The sequence below is a fragment of the Pleurodeles waltl genome, chromosome 3_1 (genome assembly GCF_031143425.1).
Source record: "Pleurodeles waltl isolate 20211129_DDA chromosome 3_1, aPleWal1.hap1.20221129, whole genome shotgun sequence".
In the NCBI taxonomy this organism is placed as follows: Eukaryota; Metazoa; Chordata; class Amphibia; order Caudata; family Salamandridae; genus Pleurodeles; species Pleurodeles waltl.
Genome location: NC_090440.1, coordinates 1,790,304,445 through 1,790,329,062, shown reverse-complemented (window position 1 = coordinate 1,790,329,062; position 24,618 = coordinate 1,790,304,445). Strand labels below are relative to the sequence as shown.

Genomic DNA, 24,618 nt, shown 5'->3' with positions numbered 1-24,618 from the left:
CATTGCCTGCATGAGGGACTCAAAGGCTTTCTGGCAAGTCTTTGTCCAGATAACCTTAGGCTGCTTCTTGGAAGTCAGCTCAGTCAAGGGGCAACAATGGTGCCATACCTCTTGACAAACATCCTATAACATTCTGTGACTCCCAGGAAGGCCCTCAACTCAGTCTGATTTTCTTACCATGCCCACTGTTTGCCTACAGGGAAGTGGTACAGAAAAGGGTTGGATTCAGACCCTTTAAACTTCTGCATGGTCACCCAGTTAGGAGACTTCTCAGTCTGGTCAAAGAGGGGTGAGAGCAAGCTCCCAAGAACAACCCCCTCCCCCGGATGTGGTTAGCTACACGGTAGCCCTCAGGAACCAGATGGCAGATAGTTGACTAAGTTGATACATCTATTGTACTTAATTTCCAGTGATAGAAATGAGGTATCTTACAACTATTTGCACAATGAACTTCCACTTTAAATTTTCCTTTGTCCCGTGTTATTTCTGGGTGCAGCTCAGGATGGCTGCTCTCTATGGGAAGCGACTAGACCTCAAATCGCCTCCCACAAATGTTTGCTGAACGGTCAGTTCATTTGAATGTATACATGACAGAATAAATATCTCTGGCTCTAATGCAAATTGTTTATCTACACTCTGCCACCAACCACCAGAAGGGATATTTTCTGCAGCAAACAATCAATAAAGATGACCTCACTTTTCTGGAAGTGAAATTTGGTTTGTAAGAGCAATGGTAACTTAGATTTGTGAAAAGGTGGTGCTTTCAGAGCACTATTATTTTTAACTGTCTTGCTGCAATTGTTTTCTTGAGGTCATTCTTGCTGAAATCTAGAGAATAGCTGCTTTACTTTGTGGTCAGACTTAAACAACGGGGAATGCTAGCTTTGTTATGAACATGTAAGAACAATCAACTTTTGATAGGTATGCCAAGAATGTATAGCAATGCTCAGTTTGAAGCTTTGTGACTATCATGACTCTGAACTTCTAACAGATTTTGAAATATTACAGAGCAAGGAAAGTAGTATTTGTTGCCTACACCACAAAGTGTGGGTTCCTTGTTACATGCATACTACAGTCATGTTATAAATAACATGATGCAATGAACCTTGCACAGTTACATGAGACTGAACTCTATGAAATCCAAATAACATTATAAATTGATCCTATTTAACATATTCGACAATGTATTCTGGAAGAACTGATCATTTTTAAAGAAAAATCTTTGTCCTTTCTACAAATACGATGCGTATTTTCTCTTAATGATACCTACCTCATACTGGTTGAGAAACATATGGAGCTGTTGGACACTAATTCTCAGATCAGTCTCATTAAACTCATACGGGATGTTCCAGCCCAGGGGTCCAAACTTTCTCCTTTCTTGAACCAGTGCATGGAAGAAACAGAGGCCATAGAGCAACTTCTTGAATTCAGGCTTTCAACAAAACAAAACAAAAGTATAAATAAGAGCCAAAACAAATACAATACAAATATAAAACTAATATAATCAGTTGTAATTTACACCTGCTTTTCTGCCTAGCAAACGTTGGAACTAATTTAGAGTTTGGCTCTCCGTTATAAACATAATGGATATCTAATTTGCCTTATTACAAGTGTTCATAGCATATCATGCATTTCTAATAAGGCAGAGGGAAAATCCGTCAAATGTGTAACTGGGTAATCTGTCTACCAAATTCTAAATCACAACTGGTAACTAAAAGTAACATACATTAAATGCAATATACTATTGTGAAGCAGGTATGAAGCCTCTATGAAGGCAGTGAGTGGTTAATCCCATTTAGAGACTAACTACAAGTTGGCAGAGCATTATCCCTAAGTAAGGATGTGACTCTGATTCGACTCCAAGTGGCCTGGTGTTCATGCATATTGACTCAATTAAGTTCCTGCTCAAAAAAGCACTTCAAAGCAAAAATACTAACAATTAATAGATGACAAATTGGGAAGTAGGCATTCTCAGTCTAAATAGACAAATTCTTGAACACACTTCTTACTGAAATAAGAAATTTGTACCATCACTCAATTTTTCACTATTTCTGTTTCAATTCACCTGAGGTATGCATTGCATCCATTGTGTTATAAAAACAACCCACGTGTATGTATGGACTAGAGATAATCAAAGAACCCATCTAGTGATACAGTCAACATTCTCAAAAAAGTAACTGGTTCATACATAAATATACAGCTAAAAACTATATACAAATCACTGACACAGATGCAACCTTTTCAGTATGAGCACGTATTCACTGCAAGCTTTTCCATAACCACCAAATACAACATTTTTAAACACATTTTTATTGCATTTTTTAAACTGTACATTCAATCTGTTATGGCCAAGCAATACTTTATGCAGTAGCCACACATTCTGCAGAATCTAATCATAGTGAATCAAAGATATATTGGAATAACAGGACTTCAAATGTATTGCAGCACAGAAATAATTGCTGGCCTCTCCATTCCACATAAACACTTTTCCTAGTCCCCCTTCTGGTTCCTAATACCCACACGCATAAAGGTGATTGCAGTAGCCTCGGCAGTGATATCCTGTGTTATTAGTCATGTCAAGGTCTCATGGCTGGTTTACGGAACAGCCTTTTGGCAAAATTGAAGGAAAATAGCCTGCTCTGTTGTTGGGCTGTCAGGTAGTGCAGAGGAATGTAGTGGGGTATACGAGTCAGGTTCGTTCAGGCAATCGATCAGGTGGGCCAATGCTTTGGCCATATCCAGCAAACCTCTCCCGGAATAACACTGCCCCTTTGTAGCCTGCCCACTGTAGAAGCTCTCCCCTCCACCTAGTCAATTTAGGCCCCTGTTTGCCTTCCAGTGCATAGTGATCTTGCGCTTTGCCAGTACCAGATCAAGATCCACAAATCTAGCTGTTTTGCGATTGGGGGGGGCGTGGTAATCCCCCAAGCAGGCATGCCAATCGGGTGCATGGGATAGACGGGTGGGTGATCTCCTTAATTACTTCGAGCACTTAAAACCAAAATGGGGTCAAGGTGGGGCAGGACCAAACCATATGGGACAGTTCAGCTCCCTGTGTTCCGCATCTGAGGCAGGCCGCTGAGGCAGCATGGAAAATGTGCATGATCTTGCCATGGGTAAGATATGCTCTAAGTATGAAGTAAAAGCTAATCAGTTTGAAGCGGGCATTTCTAGCGACTGTGTAAGTGTTAGCAAATATAAATTCCCAGTCTGCGTCAGGTATCAATTCAGCAAGGTCTGCCTCCCACCTGTTCCGGAGCTCCCACATGGGTGCTCATACATCTAGCCGTAAAGCCTGGTAGAGGCTGAAGACCACCTTGGTGCGACCCGTCGCTTTGCACAGCAGCTCTCGGAACCAGTGGGCAGGAGTATCGGCAGCACCAGTCCACCAGTGAGTTCGCATAGTGGCTGTCACCGCCCTATGTAGGAGAATTTGTCGGCCAAAAGATCAAAGTGTATGAAGCTGGGTTCTGGTAGTAGTACCCTTCCACTTTTTGCCTGGTGTCAGTGGGTTTAGACTGTACAGTAGTAAACTGGGATCCTGCTAACCAGGACCCCAGTGTCGGTGCTCTCTCCCCTAAATTTAGTTGTAAGTTTTACACCCAACAATTGGCATACCGGTGCACACATGTAAGTCCCTACTATACGGTTACTTAGGTAACCAGGGCATTGCCAGGGGTCCCGTATGAACTGCAGCGTGTATTGTGTCACCCATGGGGGTCCATGCAAACTTTGACTCCGGGCCTGCCATTGCCGCCTGCATGAACTTCAGATATAAGGATTGCATTATATCATGGTCACTGCACTCTGACCCTGTAAGTCACCCCTAAGGTAGGCCCTTTATCCCAAGGACAGGGTGCATGGTTCTAAGTGTGAGGGCACCCCTGCATGAGCAGAGGTGCCCCTACAAACCCCAGACTCCATTCCCTGGACTTTGTAAGTGTGGGGAAGCCATTTAAGGTATGTAGTGTACACTGATCAACACAAGTGGTCATAGGCATGTTTGGTATCAAACATGTTGGAATCATGCAACTATACAGATGCCAGTGTTAGTTGTATAGTGCCATGTATACTGGGGGTTCCCTAGGGAATCCCCCATGTCTGCCTGTACAACCCTGTGGGGTCTACATTCCACCCCGGGCTGCTGCCAAACCCAGACACTGTTCTGCCCCCAGCTGCTGAGCTTCACTTGGGTAGAGGAAGGCAGAACAAAGGGTCTCCTGTAGAACTAGGTGTCACTGAGCTGGGGTGCGGGTGCCTCTGAGCACCACCAGACTGTTTTGAAGGGCACATTTGGTGCCCTCCTTGCATAAACCGGTTCATACCAGTGCACGAACCCCTGGTTACCGCTCTGGTGCGAAACCACACTAAGGACAGGGGAGAAACCACCCCCTGTCCAGCTCCTCCATTAGAGAGGTACACAGAGCTCTGTCAGGTGGCAACTTTAGTCTGCCATCTTGACAATAAGATGTGCAGAGGCCCTTGGGAGCATCTGACTGTTTAGTCCATGTGGGTGACGTCCCTGACCCCCTCTGATAGGTGGGTCTCTGCAGATAGGGCCCAACTCCCTGTTAGGGTTACTGTTGGAAATCACCCTTTTTGCAGGGTTATCCCCATACTTTTTGCATTCTTCCCCCTATTTTTTTTAGATCTGTTTTGCTGGTTTATTGTCTCTGCGCACTTTACAACTGCAGATCAGTGCTAAAGTACAGGTGCTCCCAGTGTAAATAGTATTGGTGATTGGGTTATTCATGATTGGCATATGTGTTTTACTAGTAAGTCCCTAGTAATGTGCACTATGTGTGCCCAGGCTTGTATATCAATTGCTATTTAGTAGGCCTGCAGAACTGATTGTGCCACTCACAGAAGTAGCCATGTAAACATGTCTCAGACCTGCCACACAGTGTCTGTGTGTATAGGTTTGCACTGCCAATTCGACCTTGCAAGTGTACCCACCTGCCAGGCCTAAACTTTCCCTTTTACTACATGTAAGTCATCCCTAAGGTAGGCCCTAGGTAGCCCCGTGGGCAGGGTGCAGTGCATTTAAAAGGTAGGACATGAACTGAGGTGTTTTACATGTTCTGATAGTTAAATACTGCCAAATTCATTTTTCACAATTGCAAGGCCAATCTCTACTGTAGGTTAACATGGGGACTGCCTTTAAATATCTTTTAAGTGCAGATTCCCATTGGGAGCAGATAGGAATATGGAGTTTGGCATTTCTGAACTCACAATTTAAAAATAAATTGTTTAGTAGAGGTGGTTTTTAGATTGTCTGTTTGAAAATGCCACTTTTAGAAAGTGAACATTTTCTTGCTTAACCATTCTGTACCTCTGCCTGCCTGTGGAATCCATGTCTGGGTCAGACTGACAGTTAGGCTGTTTGTGAATTCCCTCTAGACAGTGACACAAAGGGAGCTGAGGTATGTCCTGTATATCCTGATAAGTCTTCCTGGGCTAGAGTGGGGAGGGAGGAGCTGACACCTGCACCTGAAAGGACTGTGCCTGTTCTCAGACAATGCAGTCTCCAACCCCATAGAGTGCGTCTGGAGCCAGGCCTTGGCAAGGCAGGATCTTGTGAACAACAGAGACTTTCCTTTGAGCTTTGCCTACTTCAAAAGCAGAAATGAGTATAAGTAGTGGACCCAAAACCCCGGACTTTTAGAACACTTTTGGATCAAGAGGAACCTCTGCCAGGCAGAAGAGCTGAAGTGCTGGAGGAGGAGTACTGCCCCTTTAATGCGTTTACTTTGCTGGGTTGGCTGCAGTTACTGTTTATGCCTTAAAGAGGACAAAGACTGAACTTTGCTGTCTATCCTGATTGTAAAGTTTCTCCAAGGGCTTGAAATAGAGCTTGCCACCTGTTGGAAGTCTAAGGAATATTAAAGACTTGAGGTTCAACTGTCTAGAGGCACTGGGAACTGTGCGTTTTGTGCTGCAACAGAAGAAAAACCACCACCATGCCATCAATGATGCTGCTGCACCGTGACCTGACGAAGCCGCATGTAGCCATGCCCCGCTTCGCACCGCAACCCTGGTCTCACCGATGCTGCCACCTGACACCGTCACCGAGCCGCTGCTTGCACTGTGACCTGTGGGCCCCATACGCCACATCGCCTTGCTCACACCACAGCCTTGGTATCCCGAACGCCACCGCTCTACGCTGACATCGACGTCACTGCCTTCACTGTGGCCTGAGGACACCACTCATGAGTTACACAAAGCACCGTCCCGTCCCACACCGCAGCCCCGGTCCACCGACGCCAGCGCTATTGACTCCAGCATTCTCAACAGACATCCCTGCCTGCACGCGACCTATGGGCACCGCACGGAGCCCACCCCGTGTTGTACCGTTGCCTTGGGCCTACCTACAACAGCGCTTCAGCAATGACACTGCCGCTTCCTGCAACCTGATCTGGAGACATCACACGTCGTACCGCCCCACTTCACACCACAACCCTTGTCTCACCGACGGCACAGGACACTATCACCGAGCTGCTGCCTGCACCGTGACCTGTGGGCACCACATGTTGCACTGTCCCACTACGCACCCAGCCCTGACGCCATCAATGCAAGCGCTTCTGAGTTCATCATCACCCTAGAGTTCGATCTGTAATGCATGACTTCAATGGCCCGATGACCCCTGCACAACCTCCGGAACCGACACAACATTCCATAGCTCACCGCGAGGATCAGGATGCCCTACATTTCCAAGTTACTGTTTGTGGGTTTTCCAGACACAGTAGCTGGCCCGCGACCCCGCTGTCATTCTTAACTGTTGGATTTGTTGTCCACAACGCCGTGATAGCTCAAGACAGAGCTATCGACTTCAAGGAACTGTATTTTTAAGTTAATTATTGCAAAATTAATATCTTTATTACTGTATGTTGGATTTTTTTCATTTTGGTCTTGTTTTACACAGATAAATATTGGCTATTTTTCTAAAACTGGTGTGGTGTCCTTTTGTAGTGTTTTCACTGTACTACTGTGTGTTATGTGCAAATGCTTAACACATTGCCTCTGAGATAATTCCTGACTGTTTATGCCAAGGCACCAAGGGGGTGAGCAGGGGTTATCTAAGCTGGGTATCTTCCTTGCTCTGATTAGAGTGGGGGTCCCTACTTGGACAGGGTGTAAACTGACTGCCATCTAGAGTCCCCCTTTCTAACAGTTACTTAGGGACTCCCCTGATGGTGGGTCCCTAAATTTGTCTCTAAGACTTCAGTTTGCATCTTCAAGTCTCCTCTGCAAGACATGTCTGCATCCTGGACCCCAGAACCGCAGCTTTACTTCAGTAACCAAGAGCAAGTTTGTAACCAGTAGGAGGGCTCTTGCTGCAACTTTGTTTCTTCTTTCTGCAAAGACTTCTGCAACCCTGTGATCGTGCATTCTCCAGAGTCACTGGGACTCTGCCTGCACTCAGGAAGGCCAGAAGGAATCTCCTTTGGAGTGAAGGAGTCACTCCCCTGCACCCACAGGCATCTCAACGATGACGACCGGCTTGTAGATCCTGCTCTCCAATGGACTCTCCAAGACTCTGCAACACAGGGGGCTGTTCAGTGGCTCTCCAGAGGTCTCACTTATCTTCCTTGCAACTGGGAAGTTTGTGGTCCCTCACTGCAGCTGCTTGGCTGGAACACCTGTGCACTGTGTCTGCTTGTCGTTGCCAAGACTTGTTGGCTCTTCAGTTTGAAGACCTCCTAATTTCAAGAAGCCCCAGCTTCTAGCACTCCAAGAATGACATCCTTTCTGAAACTACTGGGATGTGGGCATCCCTTTTTGCTGTGTTGCTGAGTCCTCCCTGTGACCCCCCTGTGCCTGCTGCGAGAGGGTCCTGCTGGGGGGCTCCAATAAATTCCTGCAGGCTCTCCTGACTGCTGGAGGGCTGGCCCGGACCTACTGGCCAAACTTGGGTCATCTGGACCTTGCTGGTCCCCAAAACTCCTGCAAACTCTGCACAACACTTCTTGCCTTTGCCAAGGTTTGTTGGTGGTCCTGCTGATCACTAATCCCCTCTGCAATCCGACGACCGGTGTAGGACAGCTCGTGGATGACTCCTAGGATCCCCCTGCATTGCCGGGACTCCACAGCTGCACTTATTTGCCCACCGTCCTGCAGAAGGGTGGGCATTGCCCTCCAGCACCGCCTGGGCACCACTGGGTGGTTTGGACTCTGTTCCCCCTCTCTTTAGATCCTTTTCCTCCAGAATCCATTCCTGGAGTTTTTTATTCTTCTTTGCTTGAATAGGCGTGTTTTATTTACACTGAGCAGACATATCAGGAATATTACCTACTATTGGAAATGACTTATTAGTATTTGGGATTTGGAGTATACAAGGTAGGATTAGGAGGTATACATAATTCAATAGAGGTTAATTGTGAATTATTCACTATCATTTCACTGGATTTAGTGCTTGGACAATATTTATTGGGCATTTTGAACTTGATACAGAGCATGTGTACTTGTGAATTAGGGAGATGATTATACTGTTGCACGAGTTTGGGATTGCATGTGTTATGCAGTTTACTTAGTGACTGGAAGTACCTTTATTTATTTCACGTGGTGACTTCTTGACTGGTGATTTGGGTGTGCTAATAAATTTTCTTGGGGTTTTCACTACAAATGGATTCTGTTTCCTCTCACCTAACATTGGGATCTGATTCAAATTGATATAAATAGGACTTATATATTTTATTTAATAATGCAGTTTGAGCATTTTGGTTTCTAATTTAAATAATTTGCTTACAATGTAGAGCCCTGAAGAAGTCGTTGGGGATTAGAGGATTTTCCCATGACGAAACATGTGTTGGCTCGGAGTGTATTTCCATGGATGATGCTGTAAAATTTGAAGATGTGATTCAATAAACTTCTGGATTGGACTGGACAGTATAACAGTTGGCGTTAAATCTATAGGATGTGTTCTCTTTAACAGTACTCACTAGAGTTGTGACTCACTTTGATTTGTGGAGTAGGTAACTTTGGGATAGGGGGGGCCTCACATTGTGTTTTTAATTCATAATTTGGTGCCGCCAGCTCTCCATCCAATGTTATGCGTTGTAGTTTAGCTAGCGCTACCCTGAGCCTGCCCACACCCCATCTGAGCTCAGTTGGCAGAGAGTGTAACTCCCGGAAGATCCGGAGAGGTTTCACTAGGGTTAGTGTTGAAAAGAAATATAATAAACGTGTGAGCGCTACCATTTTGGCCGCTGCAATTCTGCCAGCTACAGAGCGAGGTAGGGACTTTCAGAATTCCACACTGGTCCGGAGTTTCCTGATGGCAGTGCCAACGGTGCCCACCAGTAGGTGTAAGGGGTTGTGACATATCTTGACCCCTAGATATTTCAGACAAGTGTTGTCCCATATGAGACCCTTGTTATATAAGGGTTAAGGTGTTTCCTGACATACCGGGAAGAGGTGGGATTTTTGCCAGTTGATGCAAAGGCCAGAAAATACACCAAAGGGCTCCAGCAATGTAATGGGCCCAGGCAGGGCCCTGTTGACTTGACATGGGAAGAGAAGCATGTCGACAGCACAAAGGGTTGTGTAGTGGGTTGTGCCTCTAATATCTATGCCTCGGAAGGCAGTGCCCATCCCCACTGCGCTGGAAAATGGCTGAACAGCAATAGCAAATAGCAGTGGGGAGAGCAGGCATCTCTGCCTGGTGCCCTGGTCAACAGTGTACAAGTCAAAAATGCATCTGCAGGTGCAGACTGGGGTGGTCAGTGAGTATACAACAGCTTCATCCAGCAGACGAAATTCGGTCCAATGCCCATATAAAGCATCATCTGCTACAGAAAATCCCAACAGAGACTATCAAAGACTTTCTCAATGTCGATGGGTATGACCACTGCCTCTGGTGTAGCTGGGGTTGCAGCTTCAGGATAGAGAGAAGCTGTCAGATATTAATGGCTGTGTTGCGGCCCAGTATAAACTTGGCCTGGTCTGCGTGTATGAGCTTGGTCAAGAATGGGAGGAGATGGGCTGCAAGGATACAACTCAAGATTTTATAATTCACGTTTAACATGGATGGCAGGCGATGTGCCCAGACTCCTTGAGAGGGATGTCCCGGTTTTACCAGCGAGACGATCAAAGCCTCATTGGTAGTGGGTAGAAGATGGCCAGGTTCCCAGGCTGCCGCATATAGCGTGACAAGATGTGGAGCAAGCTCTGTGGTATAGGCCTCGTAAAACTCTGCAGGAAGGCCATCTGTACTGTGGACTTTGGCTCTGGCCATGGTCTTGATGGCAGCCCTCACCTCTTCTGTTGTGACAGCTCCCCCCAGTGCTTCCATTCCAGTTTGTGAGAGGGTTGGAAGTGCCCTGGAGCCAATAAAGTCTAGCATTTGTTGAGGGGCTGCGGCTTTTGGGAGGGGGCATATTACGATGTGTAATATCTAGCGAACCTACTGTTAATGGCCTCCTGGGTGTGAAGGTGTTCACCCGATTCAGATTCTATATCCAGAATCAAAGAATTCCCTGGGGAGGGGTTGACCAGCGACGCTAAAAGGGCACTTGACTTGTTGCATTCTGTATGGGCGCATATCATGTACTCACAGTGGTCAAAGCACTGCAGTTTTCCAGTGTAAATTGACAGTTGTTCTTTAGCATCTAGGAGTTGTTGGTGTAAGTCTGGGATATCCCGGGCTGAGCTAGTTCTAAGCTAAACTCTTTTGTGTGAGTCTGTTTCATCCAGGTGGGTGAGGCAGACTGCCACCACTTCACCAATGCACAACCTCTGATGAAGGCCTTGAATGCATACCAAACAAGAAGGGGTGAGGACTCTGTGTCCACATTCTCAATAAAGTAAGTGTGTGTTGCTTCCCCATTGGTATGCAAGAAGGTGGGGTCTTCCAAAGTTTCTATGCGGAGTCGCCAGTCAGAAATCCAAGGGCGCTCCCCTTTGCCAAGACAGGAAGAGATCGCCCTACAGAGATATTCTATGTTTCTTACTGCTCTGTGTACCTCTGGGGAACACAAGAAGTTATCAAGGCGTACATATAAGTTGTGGATACTGGAGTAGAAGGATTAATCTCTAGTCTCAGGATTCAGGCCTCTAAAGGAGCCATACATCCCCATCGCTGCTGCCAAACCATGAAGTCCAGTGGATGGTGGTAGACCAGGGAGTCCTGCAGGGGAGGATGGGATCTGTCACAGTCCGGATCAGCTATACAGTTGTAGTCTCCCCCGATTAGAATGTTGTATGTAACACAGGGGACGAGGACCCCATTGAGGTCCGCGAGGAAGCTCCCTTGGTTTGCGTTAGGGGCATAAAGACTCACCACGGTCAGGTCACAGCCCATCAGATGCCTCAAGATCACCACTAACTTCCCATTAGGGTCAATCAGTTCTGCGGACATTTGGAAAGGCACTCCAGGGCTAACCCATATCAGCATTCCTCTAGCAAGAGCCGAGTAGGAGGTTGCATATAATTGGCCTTTCCATCTTCTATGTAGCGCCTTCCTCTCAGCAGCCATCAGATGGGTCCCCTGGAGCATTGCTATGTGTACCCCCTTCTTTTCAGCCATACTATTAAGACCCCTGATGTGCCAGTTGAGGAGGGAGTATGTTAGAGTAGATGCCAGGGAAAAATGAAATTAGAGTGCAGTGAGTCAGCAAGTCTAGGTCACAGACTCCTGGAGGGAGCAGGGGAGCATTGTACAGTGCTCAGGTAGGCCAGGGGATGGGGGAGCAGGGGTTGAACAAAACAGTCTTCCCAACAAATAAAGAACGAACATCCAACACCCCAACCCAAGGAGAAGAAGCAAACGATTTGACATCCAAACCATCAAGCGAACCAGCAACTCAAATGCCTCGCTCTCATCGAGGAGTAACGTAGGGGGGTGAGCCAGCCATGATGCCTCCTGGACTTACATCAGAACATTTGAAGGCAAGTCAGGACCAATGCGCTCACAATCGGCCTGATCATCAATGATCACCTCAGGGAGCAAAGTGTGAACAAAATAATCCTAAGGAGTGTATGTAACTTATGCACAGTAATAACATAAAGTACATAAAATAATCTCGTTCGAAGTGCCACGGTTGGTCAACAGAAGTGGGCCTTCAGAGCAGCTTGAGGACATTGAGGCCTGGTTTGAGGTGGTGTCCCTGCGGTCTTCCTTGTCTGCCAGTGACAGGGCACTATGGCCAGCACAGCTGACTGCTACTTCCTCTACCACATTTTATTGCTCCTGCAGAGCTTGGGAGTGGGATGGAGCATTTTTGCCATCTTTCTGGTTTTCTTCCCGGGGTGTCTGCGGGGTCTCTTGTCATTCCCCATGGGTTATTTCCTTCCTTGCTGAGGAAGACAATCGATCCAGCCCCACAACAGTTCAGGTGAAGTAAAGAAGTGTATTTTGTCTTCCCAGGTCACTCTCAGCATTGCAGGGAACAGCATAGCATAGTGCACCCCAAGGCGTTTCTTGGTGCCGTGGAATGATGTCCGCTGCTTTTGCACGTCTTTGGAGAAATCTGGAAGAACATGGTTTCCACTAAGATGTCACCCTCTTGCCTGGCATATTCCAGGATATGATCTCTATCCTGGTAATGTAATAGTTTAGCCACTACTAGCCTGGGGGCAGACCCGGGTTGTGGTGGGCGATCACGGACCCAGTGGGCGAGTTCAATTGCATAGTGTGGAGTTACCCGTCTTGGCCACGGCATCTCGAAGCCACTGCTCAAGGAAGTTAACTATGTTCCCTGCCATGCCCTCTATGCTTTCTGGAAGGCCCACAACAACAATATTGTTCCGTCGGGCCCTGTTTTCGGAGTAGTTCCTTCAGCAAGATGATCTCTGGAGTGGTCTCTTCAAGCATACATTCTGTAATTGTGGCTCTCTCAGTTACATAGCGATGATCGTCCCTGAAGAGCCCAATATCTGACGTCACAATGTCCATCTTAAGTTCCAAGGCCTCCCTGGAGGCCGCTATGGCTTTCAGGACAGTGTTGAGAGTGGGCTCCAAATGGTTCGCCGATGGTGACGTAGTCCCAGGGACTGAAGCTTCCATGGTGGTGGTGGCAGCATCCTGGGAAATGCTAGGGTCTGCAACATCTTTTTTCTTGGTGTGATTACCCATCTTCAGAGCTCTATACTCCCCCCTCCAGGCCCAGAGTCACGTGGGTGTGGTTGACAGTGGTCTAATGATGCCTATGGGGGCGTCAATCAGTGTTTGTGGATGACGGGGCCAGGACCCTCATTATCAGAGTCAAAGAGTGTGAGAGTGCAGAGGACTAGCAATCTTATGTGAGTGAGCCTGCTCTGCAAGAGCTTCAGAAGTCAGTGGAGACAGCCGGTGGACTGTGGGTCGCCAGATATGATATCCACCATTACAGAATGACAACGAGAGTACCAGATAAGGTAGTAATGGATGCGTTGGGGGGGGGGGGGGGAGTAGAGAAAATTACAGGTCTGTCGTCTAGTGCCAGAGGTCTCAAGGGGTGTTTGGTAGACAGCTGAGCACAGCCCACCAGGAGCTTGAGGGCAGTTGTTGGAAAGCCAAAGCATAGGTGTGCAAGGACAAGTGGTTTGGGCTACAGAGCCAATTAGAGTTCCTCAAGGAAGGCCGCTGGCCAGTACTTACAAGGTGCGTATGTAGCCTCTTCCTGCCGGTTAGTTTGCGAGGGGGCACTCCAGTAAGAGCGCCCCCCAGAGAAGATCTGAGTTGCCCAGGTCTCACACAGCACAAATGAGGCCCATGCCTGGTAGATTTGTCTGGGTTAATAGGGACCCCTCCCCCTCAGCATCTTCTGGGCGGAGGTGGAGGCATGGGCTGTAGGCCAAGGGCGTCGCTTAGGATGTCTCCAGTAGAGTAAGGTCACAGGGTCCATAGCATGCCTCTCCTTGCTACCCGGGTGGCTCCAGCAAGGACGCCTGGGGAGGCAGCACCCAACAGTCAGTCGCAGCAAGGAGGCACGACAACAGCCCGCCCCCTGCAGCTCTAGGATCCGGCAGGCCGTCCTGCCCCGATATGGTAGGTAGCCGATCCCGAGCTGGGAGGAAGCAGCCAAGCAGAACAGGGCTATGCAGTACAGGGATGCCGGGGGTTCAGGGCAGGGTTTCAACAGCAGGCCGAGTATTGTAAGGCCTGTGGAGAGCAGACACAGTCTAGTCTCTCCACGGGAGCATTCGGGACGGGGGAAGTGACACAGCAGAACAGGGATTGGTAGGTTGGGGAAGGTCTAAGGGTGGGGGTACATAGGGGGAGTAGGATAGGGGAACCGCCTCTTCCACGACAGCCTGCCGCGCTGCTGCGAAGTTGGCAGTGAGGGATTTTAGTGCAGTAAAAGTAGGGGGCGGGTTTCTGGGATCGGGGAAGTTGAGGGAAGTGGCGGCTGCCTGGGCCGTGCTTCGCGATGCCTGCGAGGCCGGCCAGGCAGATCTGGTCAAGACCGGGCCTGGGCGGGCAGGGTGCGGCAGGGGTATTGTGAGGCATTAGGTGAACAGACAGCTGTGGGGTGGGGCGGGGATGCAACATCCACCCCCCCTTCTCGAACTATGGCTTTTGGAGGCTGTAGGGGCATTTGATGGGTAGGGAGCAGAGGCATGGCGGCGGCTCAGGGCCAGGTTTACCCAGGAGTCCCCAGGATGCAGCAGAGGAGAAGTGTTAGGAGCACACCAGTGATGGGTGTCCCCTGGTTGAGCAAGTCAATGGCTGGGGGGAAGAGTGCCTTGGGGAGACAGCAGCAAGCAACGAGTGGTGGTCAGGCCTTACCTATAGTGGACAACTGCCATGTTCGAGGAGCTAGTAGGGGGCGGAGACTGAAGGGAGGTGGGCTAAGATATGTGGGGCGATAGGAGGTAAGGGAATAGGCCACAAAAAGGAGGGCGGGGCTGTCATCCTGGTCAGGAGGGCCTGGGACTAGACGGAGTAGTGGGGGCGCCATGAGGGTATCATAGGAAGGGACAAGAGGCTGGAGCGGCCGTAGGGGCAGGCAGCCCGCGGGGAGCATGTGGTGCACACGGCCATGCGAAGCGTGGAGAGTCGAAGTCAGCGGTGGAGGATGGCAGAAAGGTGGTGAAACCAACGGGGCAAAACACGACCTTGGACATTGGCCTGAAGCACAAGAGGGTCTCCCCGGTGGCCTTCTCTACAACGCGGGAACGTGGTTACCGCACATATGGCATACGCCATGAGGGGTAAGAAGCTGGGGAGTTGCGTGATGTGATGTTTGCTGAAGGTGCAGAGGACATGTGTTTGCTGAAAGACATGGATGTGGAGCATTTGATTATGAGGTGGTCTTGGAGATTGGGAGGAAGGGGAGATCCACGAGCACTTGGTGACTTTAGAAAAGGGAAGGGGAAGGGGCGCAGGAGCAGCGCAACACCCCTTTCAGTTAATGTTTTGCAGATTTTCAAGATAGGCACATGGAGTTTTTCGCAAAAGAGAATTGCGGTCGCAAGTCAATGGTGGATGCTGGAGCACGGGCACAGGTGGTGCGAGGTATGGGTGAATAGTGGTCTGTTGTAATATTTTGCAGGGTAGTCAATGTGCCCTGCATGGCAAATTCTTGGGATGGGTGATGACTCCATACACGGAGTGCCTGGTACAGGTGCAGCACAGGCGGCGCGCAAGGAGGGGGTATAGCACAAGGAGTCAAAAGGTTTGGGTGGGGAGGGGGGGACTATATTGATAGAGGAGACTGAGGGTGAAGATAAGGAGACGGAGACACAGGATGATGCTCCTTTGCATGGGTGGGACAAGACCTCATGGTTTCTCATGTTGCGGAGTAAACTAAGACGAGGATGTGGGGAAGCAGGAAGGCGTCAACGTTTTCAGGCTGCTTCCCAGGGACTCAAGTTTTTCAGCTGCGTCCCACCCAAGAGGGGGTGTGGTGTGGTCTCATTAACGACCTCAGGTGCCTGGTATGGGAGCCTGCTTGTACTTTAACAAGGGTTTTTTGTCCCACGCATCAGGGCACTTTTGATCTTGAGTTGTCAGAATGTGTAGGAAAAAACACACGGTCACGGAAAAGATGGATGTGCTCCATGCTTCTCCCTCCCCAGAACTGTGGAACAGTGGAAGGACAGAGGGGATGGGAAGCAGCTGGGTTACGGGGATCCTATGCCAATTAGGCGGCAAGGAGGAGAGAGGGGAAAGAAATTATTGCCTGGCTGCGCATGGGTACAGTTATGACGCACCGGCTTAGGAGGGGGTCTTCAACATCAGTTTCAGTCTGGGACACCAAGAGCCGCGTATGTGGCATTGGGCTGACAATTTGCGGTCCGCACCAGAAATGGCAGGTGTGGAGGTGACTAAGTGCACAAGGAAGTGGCAGGGGGCAAACATGGTGGGAACATGCAATGTGTAGCAGTGGTGTTGTGATGATTTCATCATGAAAAAGGGGAATTTCAGCTTTATACACACTTGTCACGGACGGGGAAGGCGTCGGTGAATGACTTCTTCGCGTGGGCGGATACGCAAGTGGTATATGCGTTGGCGGATGATGCTATTCCACTCATTCAGGGTTGCGGGAGAGGCACTGAATTGGCCAAAGGTGACATTTGAAGCGACATTTCGATCTGATTATCTATATGGAGGTACTGTTATCTATATGGAGGTACTGTTACAGTGCTGAGAATTGCAATAGGGGAGGGGAAATATATGTGGAATGAGTGCTGCCCACGAAGTGTGCAATCCCTTGTGCTTTGTCGGAAGCCTTCTGTACATTTCTGCACTGGGCTCTTTCATGAAGGGAGTGGGCCCTGGATGGTGCTGCACTAGCTAGATGACTTCTTTTTGAGGGAAGAAACGGTTTCAGGGTAGTGGGGTAGAGATTTGCAGGTTTTTTTTGCAGCTCGCAAAGGGGTTTGGTGTTTCTGTTGGCTACTTTAAGGACAGAGAGTACCAGTGGTGTATTGACGATTAAGAATCGAGCTGGACACGGTGGCCTTCACGGCAAGACTGCCATGAGGCATAGGCAGAGAGATTTCTGAACATTATGCGGTGGAACGAGTTACTGCAATCAATTGAATTGCCTATGGCATACGAGCTATTGGATTTCCTAAAAGAAATATATATATATATTTGCATGCTGGGAGGTGCGAGGGGGCAGGACATGTTGCAGCCGTGTGGGATTCGTTGCGATGCCGGGTGCATAGTTTTCACATCACAGGGGGCCGGAGGGAGGACATACGGGTGTTGAACATGTTTCTAAAATGGTTTTAAACTGGGTGTCCATGGTTTTTTGGGAAAGTGGGTACTGTATGGCAGGTGCTGATATTGTCGGATGCGACAGGGGCCGCTGGGTTTGGCCTTTTTGGGAATGGATGGTACAGCGAGGCAATATGGCTGGAGCCATGGTTGTCACAAGGCAGGAGTATTGTGTTCTAAAAATAAATTCCACTGCTTGTAGGCTTGAATAGTGTGGGGAGAAAGGTTCGCACTCAAACCATAAGTCTTAACATGTGGAAAATCTGACCTTAGTTGTTTTGTTGAACAGACAGAGGGCCAGGGACCTTAGGGTAATGTGGCTGCTGCGTATTTTTCATGCTTTGGTGCTTAGCTCCGTAAAAATATTTTAATGCAGCACGCGTTGGAGGAGCACATTTCAGTTGCAGATGTCCTGTATCGTTTGCAGCAGCAACAATTTTCGCAGCTTGGCTCAAGCGAGGACGAACGCAGGACAGTGGTCCTGGCGGACTTTTGGGAGTGGGGGCGTGAAGGTCATTAGGCTGGCCGAGGGGTTATTAGTCACACCCACCTGACATGGTTGGATTTCCAGATTTTTGTAGGATGTGACGGGACAATTTGTTTGCTGGTTCGTTTTACTATGGATACCAGAGGGTTGATTTGGTTTGTCTTGGGGTTGGAAGGGTTTCTCGCCCACCACAATGGTGGGCAAGTGGCCCGGTGCGTTTTCTATGGGCATTTTGTTTCATTGCGATCCCGCTAGGGATGATATTGTGGAAAGGTTGATGGGCTGGGGGGGAAGAGGGGACTGGGGTAGTGCACAGCAGTGAAAAGGGTTATTGCATTTGTGCGCCGGCTTGAGATGTTGCACATATTGGCAGTATGCTGGGTGGATGCACATGAAGTGGCACGGTCAGGTTCTGCATGGAATGTATGCTTGGGGCTCTCCGGGTGTTAAGAGTTGACAGATGGAGTGAAGTCTGATGGCATGCACGGGGTGGTCAGTTAGCGTGGTGGCCGGCGGGGCATATGGCTTCGACGGTATAAATAAATAAATAAATTGGGACTAGGGGAGACTGGCATGGTGGAGCAGAGGGGGCTTTGCAGCAGCCTGTCCGGTATGTGAATGGGGGACAGTTTCGGGACACATGGGGTGACAGGAGGGGAGGACACTTTTTGCTGCGCAAAGGGGAAATATCTTACACAGTTCCAATTTCCTGTCGGTCTTGAGGGTGACATTGTCTGGGGTTAGGCAGTTGGCAAATTATTTGCATGCTTTTCCTTTATTTTGGGGCAGCCGCGGCGGCAACCAGTTTAAGCTGGGACTGGGTTCATTTCGGCACATTGGGGGTGGTGGTCCAAATGCGGTGACTGTCATGTTAGGGTATGAGCTGTGGGAGACAGGGCGATAGGTATAAGGGCATTGTAGCTGGAAGCAGGATGGGGAGGGTGAGTTGGTCTGCCATTAATCTACTGTTTCTTTGCAGGTTGTATAAGCGGCCCGAGTAAGCTAACGTGGTCACATTGTTTTCTGGGCATCATTCATTCATGCATGGAAGGGGACATATGCCGAGGGGCAACTTTACAGATGTTCTCTGGACCTGCTGGGTAGCCGTCACAAAGTTTTTGTGGTAGGGAAGGAGCAGCATGGGGTGGGGTAGCTTTCTTTCATTTAATTTCTCTGAGGCCAACATGGGGGTGTACGGATAATTTGGTTACACCTGGGGAGAATGGCCTGGTACGGCTCCCTGGGGCTCACCCTACTGCAACACATGCAACAGGACATGGCGTCTGTTGTGCCAGAGCATGCATGGTAATTGTGTTGTATGGACTAATCTGTGCTCAAAAGAAGATGGAGAGGGGCAATGAAACACAGTCCTTGAAAGGGCTCGGTGAAAGCTCAATCAGGCTCTGAGGATTTTTGTTTGAGACTCATCACAAAGTGATGAAACGCGAGGGCATTAAGGAGGAAAGATGACAGGGTGCATTTTTTCTAAGATGGGTGATGCATATTACATTAAGGTACTGTGTTGGATTTTGGGGAACGGTTGGGGGAAAAGGTTGTGATGAGCGGAACTGCTTAAGGTTGCAGTGTTGCAAAGGGGGTTTGTGCTGGGTGGCAGTAGATGGGGGAGGGTGGAGAGTCAGATGTGGGCCTGGCTACCATTCCAGAGGGAGAAGAAGAAACAGGTGAAGGATGACAGAGTGGGGGATGCCCAAGACAGGCAGGGGACGGAAGGAAAAGAGGGATTTGTGGGGGAATGTATGTGAATGCTGGAGCGGAGGCAAGATTGGAGGAATGAAGTAAAAAGGAAGAATGGGGGGAGTTCAAAGGGGGAGGTTGAAAGGTTGATAAGTTCAAGTTACAGTGTATATCAATGTTATGTTATGTTTGCAATCCTGCCCTAATAAATGGCCTTTTACACTAATAAGTGAGTATCGACTATTATGTCCCGAACAGTGCCGGGGAGATGTGGGTGATTATGGTCTCATCACCAGAATTGGCTGCTGCTGCTTCCGCCTAATGCTGGGTGCAACATAGTTCTCTGGGCCCAAGTCCAGGCGGCCATCGACTGTGTTCCTTTGTGCTGGGTCCCCAATCACTTGCAGCCGCAGATCTTTTAGAATGTGTGGTCCCTCTCAGTTGTCCAGGCTAGCAGGAGCAGCCATCTGTAATCTTGAGACTGTGGGCATCTGTGCTCGCGGGCCAATCAGGGATGGCCCCGGACACGGGGGAAAACATTTGCACACCCCAGGTGGAAAGGGGTAGGGTTCAGTAGAGTCTCTGGTCGATGCAGGCATTATATCTACAGGATGTGCCCCGTTAGTGGAGTTCGGCTGGGAGCGCAGCAACTCTCGGTCTACTCCATTCTGCATCAAGCCACGTCCCCTCCAAACACAACCTTATCACTTACACAGACTCCACCATTCTATATAGGCAACCTATCAAGCTGTTGTCTCTTTTTTACCCTCACGCAGTTGCAGTTAAATACTCATCTTCTTGGATGCAACAAAATACAGTGAAACAAACCACTCTATTCTCGAGAAAATTGGGTAGGCAAGGATTTCTCGTGAAATCCAAATCTCTAACGAGGGATCAGCACTTTTCACCACCAAAATCTTTGAAGTTCCAGTACGTGTGCTATGAATAAACAATGTTTAAACTTTTGTAATACTTTTTGTAAAATTATGTTTAGAGTAGGCTAAAAAAAAAACTTCGTTTAACAGAAGAACTCAAATTATACATTTTAAAAGTGGTAAATTAAACTTCTGTTTTTTCTTTCATTTACTTAAAACATAACTTTTCAGAAAGAAATAACTTTTCAGAAGGTACACTAACACATAATCTAATATACAATCACGAAATCAGCAGGTGGCTTTGCAACAGCTACTAGATTAGATACGTAGGTAATTTAAATGAACCAACCAACCAAGTCTTGAAAAACTTGCGCTCGCTTATTTATGTACATGAGGGAAATGAACCTCTTATTATTTAAGAAATATGAGGCTGTATTGAGTATCTCTCTTTTAATACTCTGTATCAAAGAGCTCAACAGCATTTACATTTGTTCTGAAAAATACATTTCTTCACTTTTATTAAAGTATAAACGTTATGTTAGATTTCGTAATACAAACTTAACATAAGTAATGCACATTTCAAAACGACTACATCATTCCCTTCACAGATCATTTATGACATCCCAAATTCACTTTAATAATGAATTAAGGTATGTCACTCACATGCCGAACTTTAGAACTTTAGGTAGGCTCACATTTTAAATGTACAAAACCATAGAAATTCACCAGTTATAGTTAGAGTTATCTCAAGTAACTATAACTCATGTCTTAAGGTAAGTATAACTCGCGCCCCCGCCATGCACAGTTTTTTCATCAACATTTTTACGGCAAATATTACATTGATATTATGAATGATGTACTCAAAGATGTCATGAGTGCCGTAATTTGTGAGGTAATTAGCAGTGCATGGTGAGGGAGTGAGTTAGAGTTACTTAGGGCATGAGTTAGAGTTACTTGAGATAACTCTAACAGGTGAATTTCAATGTTTTTTTGTGTTTAAAATGTAAGCCTAACTAGAACATCCTTGTAACCTTGGGTTTTTACAGTGAATTTCTAAGTTTTTTAAAATTCTATTCCCTAACTATAACGTTCCTGTAACCGTTGTTTTTTTCCAGTGATTTTTTTTTTATTTTATTTTTTAATGTAAAGTTCTTTTTATTACTATACGTTAATCCAACCGCTGTCGTGCACAGCCTTTGGCCATGCACAGCAGAAGTTTGCTGCAGATCCACGTGGCCCCACTCCTTCAGCCGATGTTGGCCTCGAGGAACCCTTCCCCCAGGGCCCAGCAGCCTTCTACATTTTTTTTTTTTGGGGGGGGGAGATCCATCCTCTGGCCGAGTTCATCCCTGGGGACCCCACCCCCTCAGACCCATTATTAATATCTTGATTTTTTGGGGGGAGGGGGCCCTGTGGCCCTCCTCAACAGACTGATATTGGCCCCAGGGACCCCACCACTGGGAGACCTCAGCATACTCTGTGATCCATACAATCAAAATGATACAAAAGAATAAATGTGACAGATTTTTTTTGCAATAGGATTCATTACAGTGCGTCAAGTGATTTGGAAAGTTGTTTTCCTTTGTATGCAGCCCAAAATAGGATGCTAATCCTGAGTTGTAGATCTCATTTTGCAATGGCTCAAATCCTAGTTAGTTAGTTAATAAATATAAATTCTGCTTCTCATCTATGACTCCGCATTTCATGTCAAGGTACTGCTTTTCTAGAGTGTTAAATGTTATACTTATATAGCCAAACAAATTGTACTGGTAACTGAACTGAAGCTATTGGCACACCTCTCATAGAACACTGAGCAGAAGCCTTAGCTTTTTTTTAAAAAAAGAACAACCTTCTGATAGATATATTCCCTATCGAGGGGCATGATGTACGAAATTACCATTTACAAAAAGTCGTTGCAAATTGCTCACCATTTTTTGGAAATGGAAAATAATTTTGAGAACCTACCTTTGTACTAATAGGACGGTTCACAATGTTCAAGATCGTATTGGTAGCAATCCAACCTACCACATCAATCTTCATGAGGTAGATTGCAAATTGCTACTCACTGAGACTGGATGTCAACAAAGGGATAGTGGCGTGGTTTTGTCAGCAGATACTCATGTCTGTAATCACATTTAAATACAATATTGTTTTTTTTTTACATGCAGTCCATTTTCCTTGAAGGAACCAGGACTGTATTTAATAATTTTATTTTTTTACTTTGAAAGTTAGTAGTGCTCACCGGGACCACTGCATTCTCCACAACAAACTTTTTTTTACATTCAGAAAGGTACATTTTCAATGTCTTGCTACCTGATTTAGAGGGGACGCTCTAAACACGCCCTTGCCAAATAAAGTAAACGTTTTGCGATTTGGCTGTTACATATTAGCAATGCGCAAAACGGATTTAGTACATTAAAAAAAAAGGCGTTTTCCTGTTACAAACCCCGCTTTTCCTGATCACAGGCTCTATGCATCAGGAACAATGTTCTTTATCTTCAAAGGCTCCCAGATACGTTCTGGACCCCGGAAAATATGTTCCACGCTGTCACGGAGCAGCGAGGTGCCCCTTCCAGCAGAGGGTGAGCACACTGACAGCCCACGAGGATGACAGAAGTCATACATGGCACAATCGCATACGAGTCCCTTCAATTCCCTTTCTGTACGTTGGTTTCGAGATCCGTACCATTGCCTGGGAGCCGCTTTAGCAAAGCAAGTGTCAGGCAAGTTCGTTTTACTATATTATTTTTATATTTGTTTGTAGGCATTCGCATTTTCTGATGCTTGAGTATCGACTGATAATGCCCAAGACTGATTAACCTAACCACTGTACGTGGTGTTTGAGGGAAAGGGAATTTATAGATCAAACAGCCAGGCTGCCCCTTGAGAATATGTGAAGAATGGGCACATTCCTGACTCTCGATGGACTGGAACTTGTAACAGAAATGATCACAGTAGACATCTTAAGAAAACAGACACACACAAAGACAGGAGTCTCGGTCCCCCAACGAATACTGACTGGTCTTCTGGATAAAACCAAAAAAGGAAGAAACAAAAAACGACTATGTCTTCAGACACAGCCAGACATTAGGCTTAACCTCACGCTGGTATAATTATGAATTTAAAAAAATCACAAATAACCATGCCCTAAAGATGCAAACTCCAGGATTAATGCCTGCTATAAATGTGTTACTGTAGGAAACAGTAATAATCACATTGAAGGCTTCAGGTACCATGAACTGCATGACAATAATTTTATATTTGTATTTAAAGCTGACACACATGGCTTGTATCATTACTACTAACCAGTTTGTTGCAGCTGGTGAAAAATTCAGGATCGGATATAGGGTCCATCAGATAGGAACGGATGATATTGGACCGCAAACCTTTGGGTGCCTCATTTGTCATTTTTACACCGTTCTGCAGGACAGACACCGGGAAGTTTGGGGATGGATAACTTGTCAACCAAAGGCGAAAATCGGGATGTGTGGTTTCGGGATTTAGCTCCTGCAGGAAGAAGGAAACAGAAACAAATTAAAAGACATAGAAGAGAGATTATTAAATACTCATAATAGCGGTACATTAGGTTATAACGCAAACAAACACACCATTGTGTAGTCAAGTCCATATCTTCTTTCCAATTATTAACAGTCTCGGCAAGAGATGCCAACACAGGGTGGTTGTGAAAAGGTTCAAGTGTTCCGAAATTAATTACGCGACATAGAACGGAGACCTCACAACCAGCTGCGGACGTGCAACGAGAAAGATCATTTTCTACCCGTTAAGAAGAGCTCTGTGTCTCGTTATGTACTGAGGCACGGAAACACAAACAAATATGCATATAAATGAATTCATAACAGAGTGATTACCATAGGATTTGTAAAATAAATGAATTTCAAAACCACTAGCAAGCACGAAGGAATACATTTCTGGTAAGCTCTAAATGAATGCAACTTATGAGGAATTCGTGCCAGATGGCAAGAATAAAGTACCAGGGGTACCATTTACCATTTTATAAGTACTTACAGTGGTAGTTAAAGAGTTTGCCAATTCTGCAAAACAACTGTCCAGTTTTGGGAAAAGATGTGCACCAGGGGCCAGTTTAGCAGGGACCCAGTGTACTAACAGTCAAAGCCACATAAGAAATCCGGCCAAAGTAGGGGCTAACCATGGCTTACGTTCAAGAGCAATAAACAATATCACACCTGTCTGTTGATGTAGAACATTGCAATCATGTAGCCTGTTAGGATCATGAAATTCCCCTAACTGCCAGGCCAGGTCCTCCCTGGACCAGAAAAGAAGCATCCTGGGACAGGTTTCAAGGTATCACCCTTCATCAGCCAGGCTAGCTTGAATCTAGTGGCATAGCAAGCACAGGACCCACGTCTTGGCATAGCCTTCCCACTTGGGGCGAC

At 47.1% G+C, this 24,618-nt stretch overlaps 1 protein-coding gene across 2 annotated transcripts in view; it reads right to left on the bottom strand.

Annotated features, from left to right (window-relative positions):
* DNAH7 (dynein axonemal heavy chain 7) overlaps nucleotides 1-24,618 on the bottom strand; it is a 1,158,398-nt gene that overhangs the window by 212,975 nt on the left and 920,805 nt on the right. For both annotated transcript variants that reach the window (XM_069225862.1, XM_069225863.1), the window contains 2 exons: nucleotides 23,510-23,710; nucleotides 1,271-1,432 (listed from right to left, as the gene is read on the bottom strand). In XM_069225862.1, coding sequence (XP_069081963.1) covers nucleotides 1,271-1,432; nucleotides 23,510-23,710 — 363 coding nt within the window. The remainder of the gene's footprint in view (nucleotides 1-1,270; nucleotides 1,433-23,509; nucleotides 23,711-24,618) is intronic.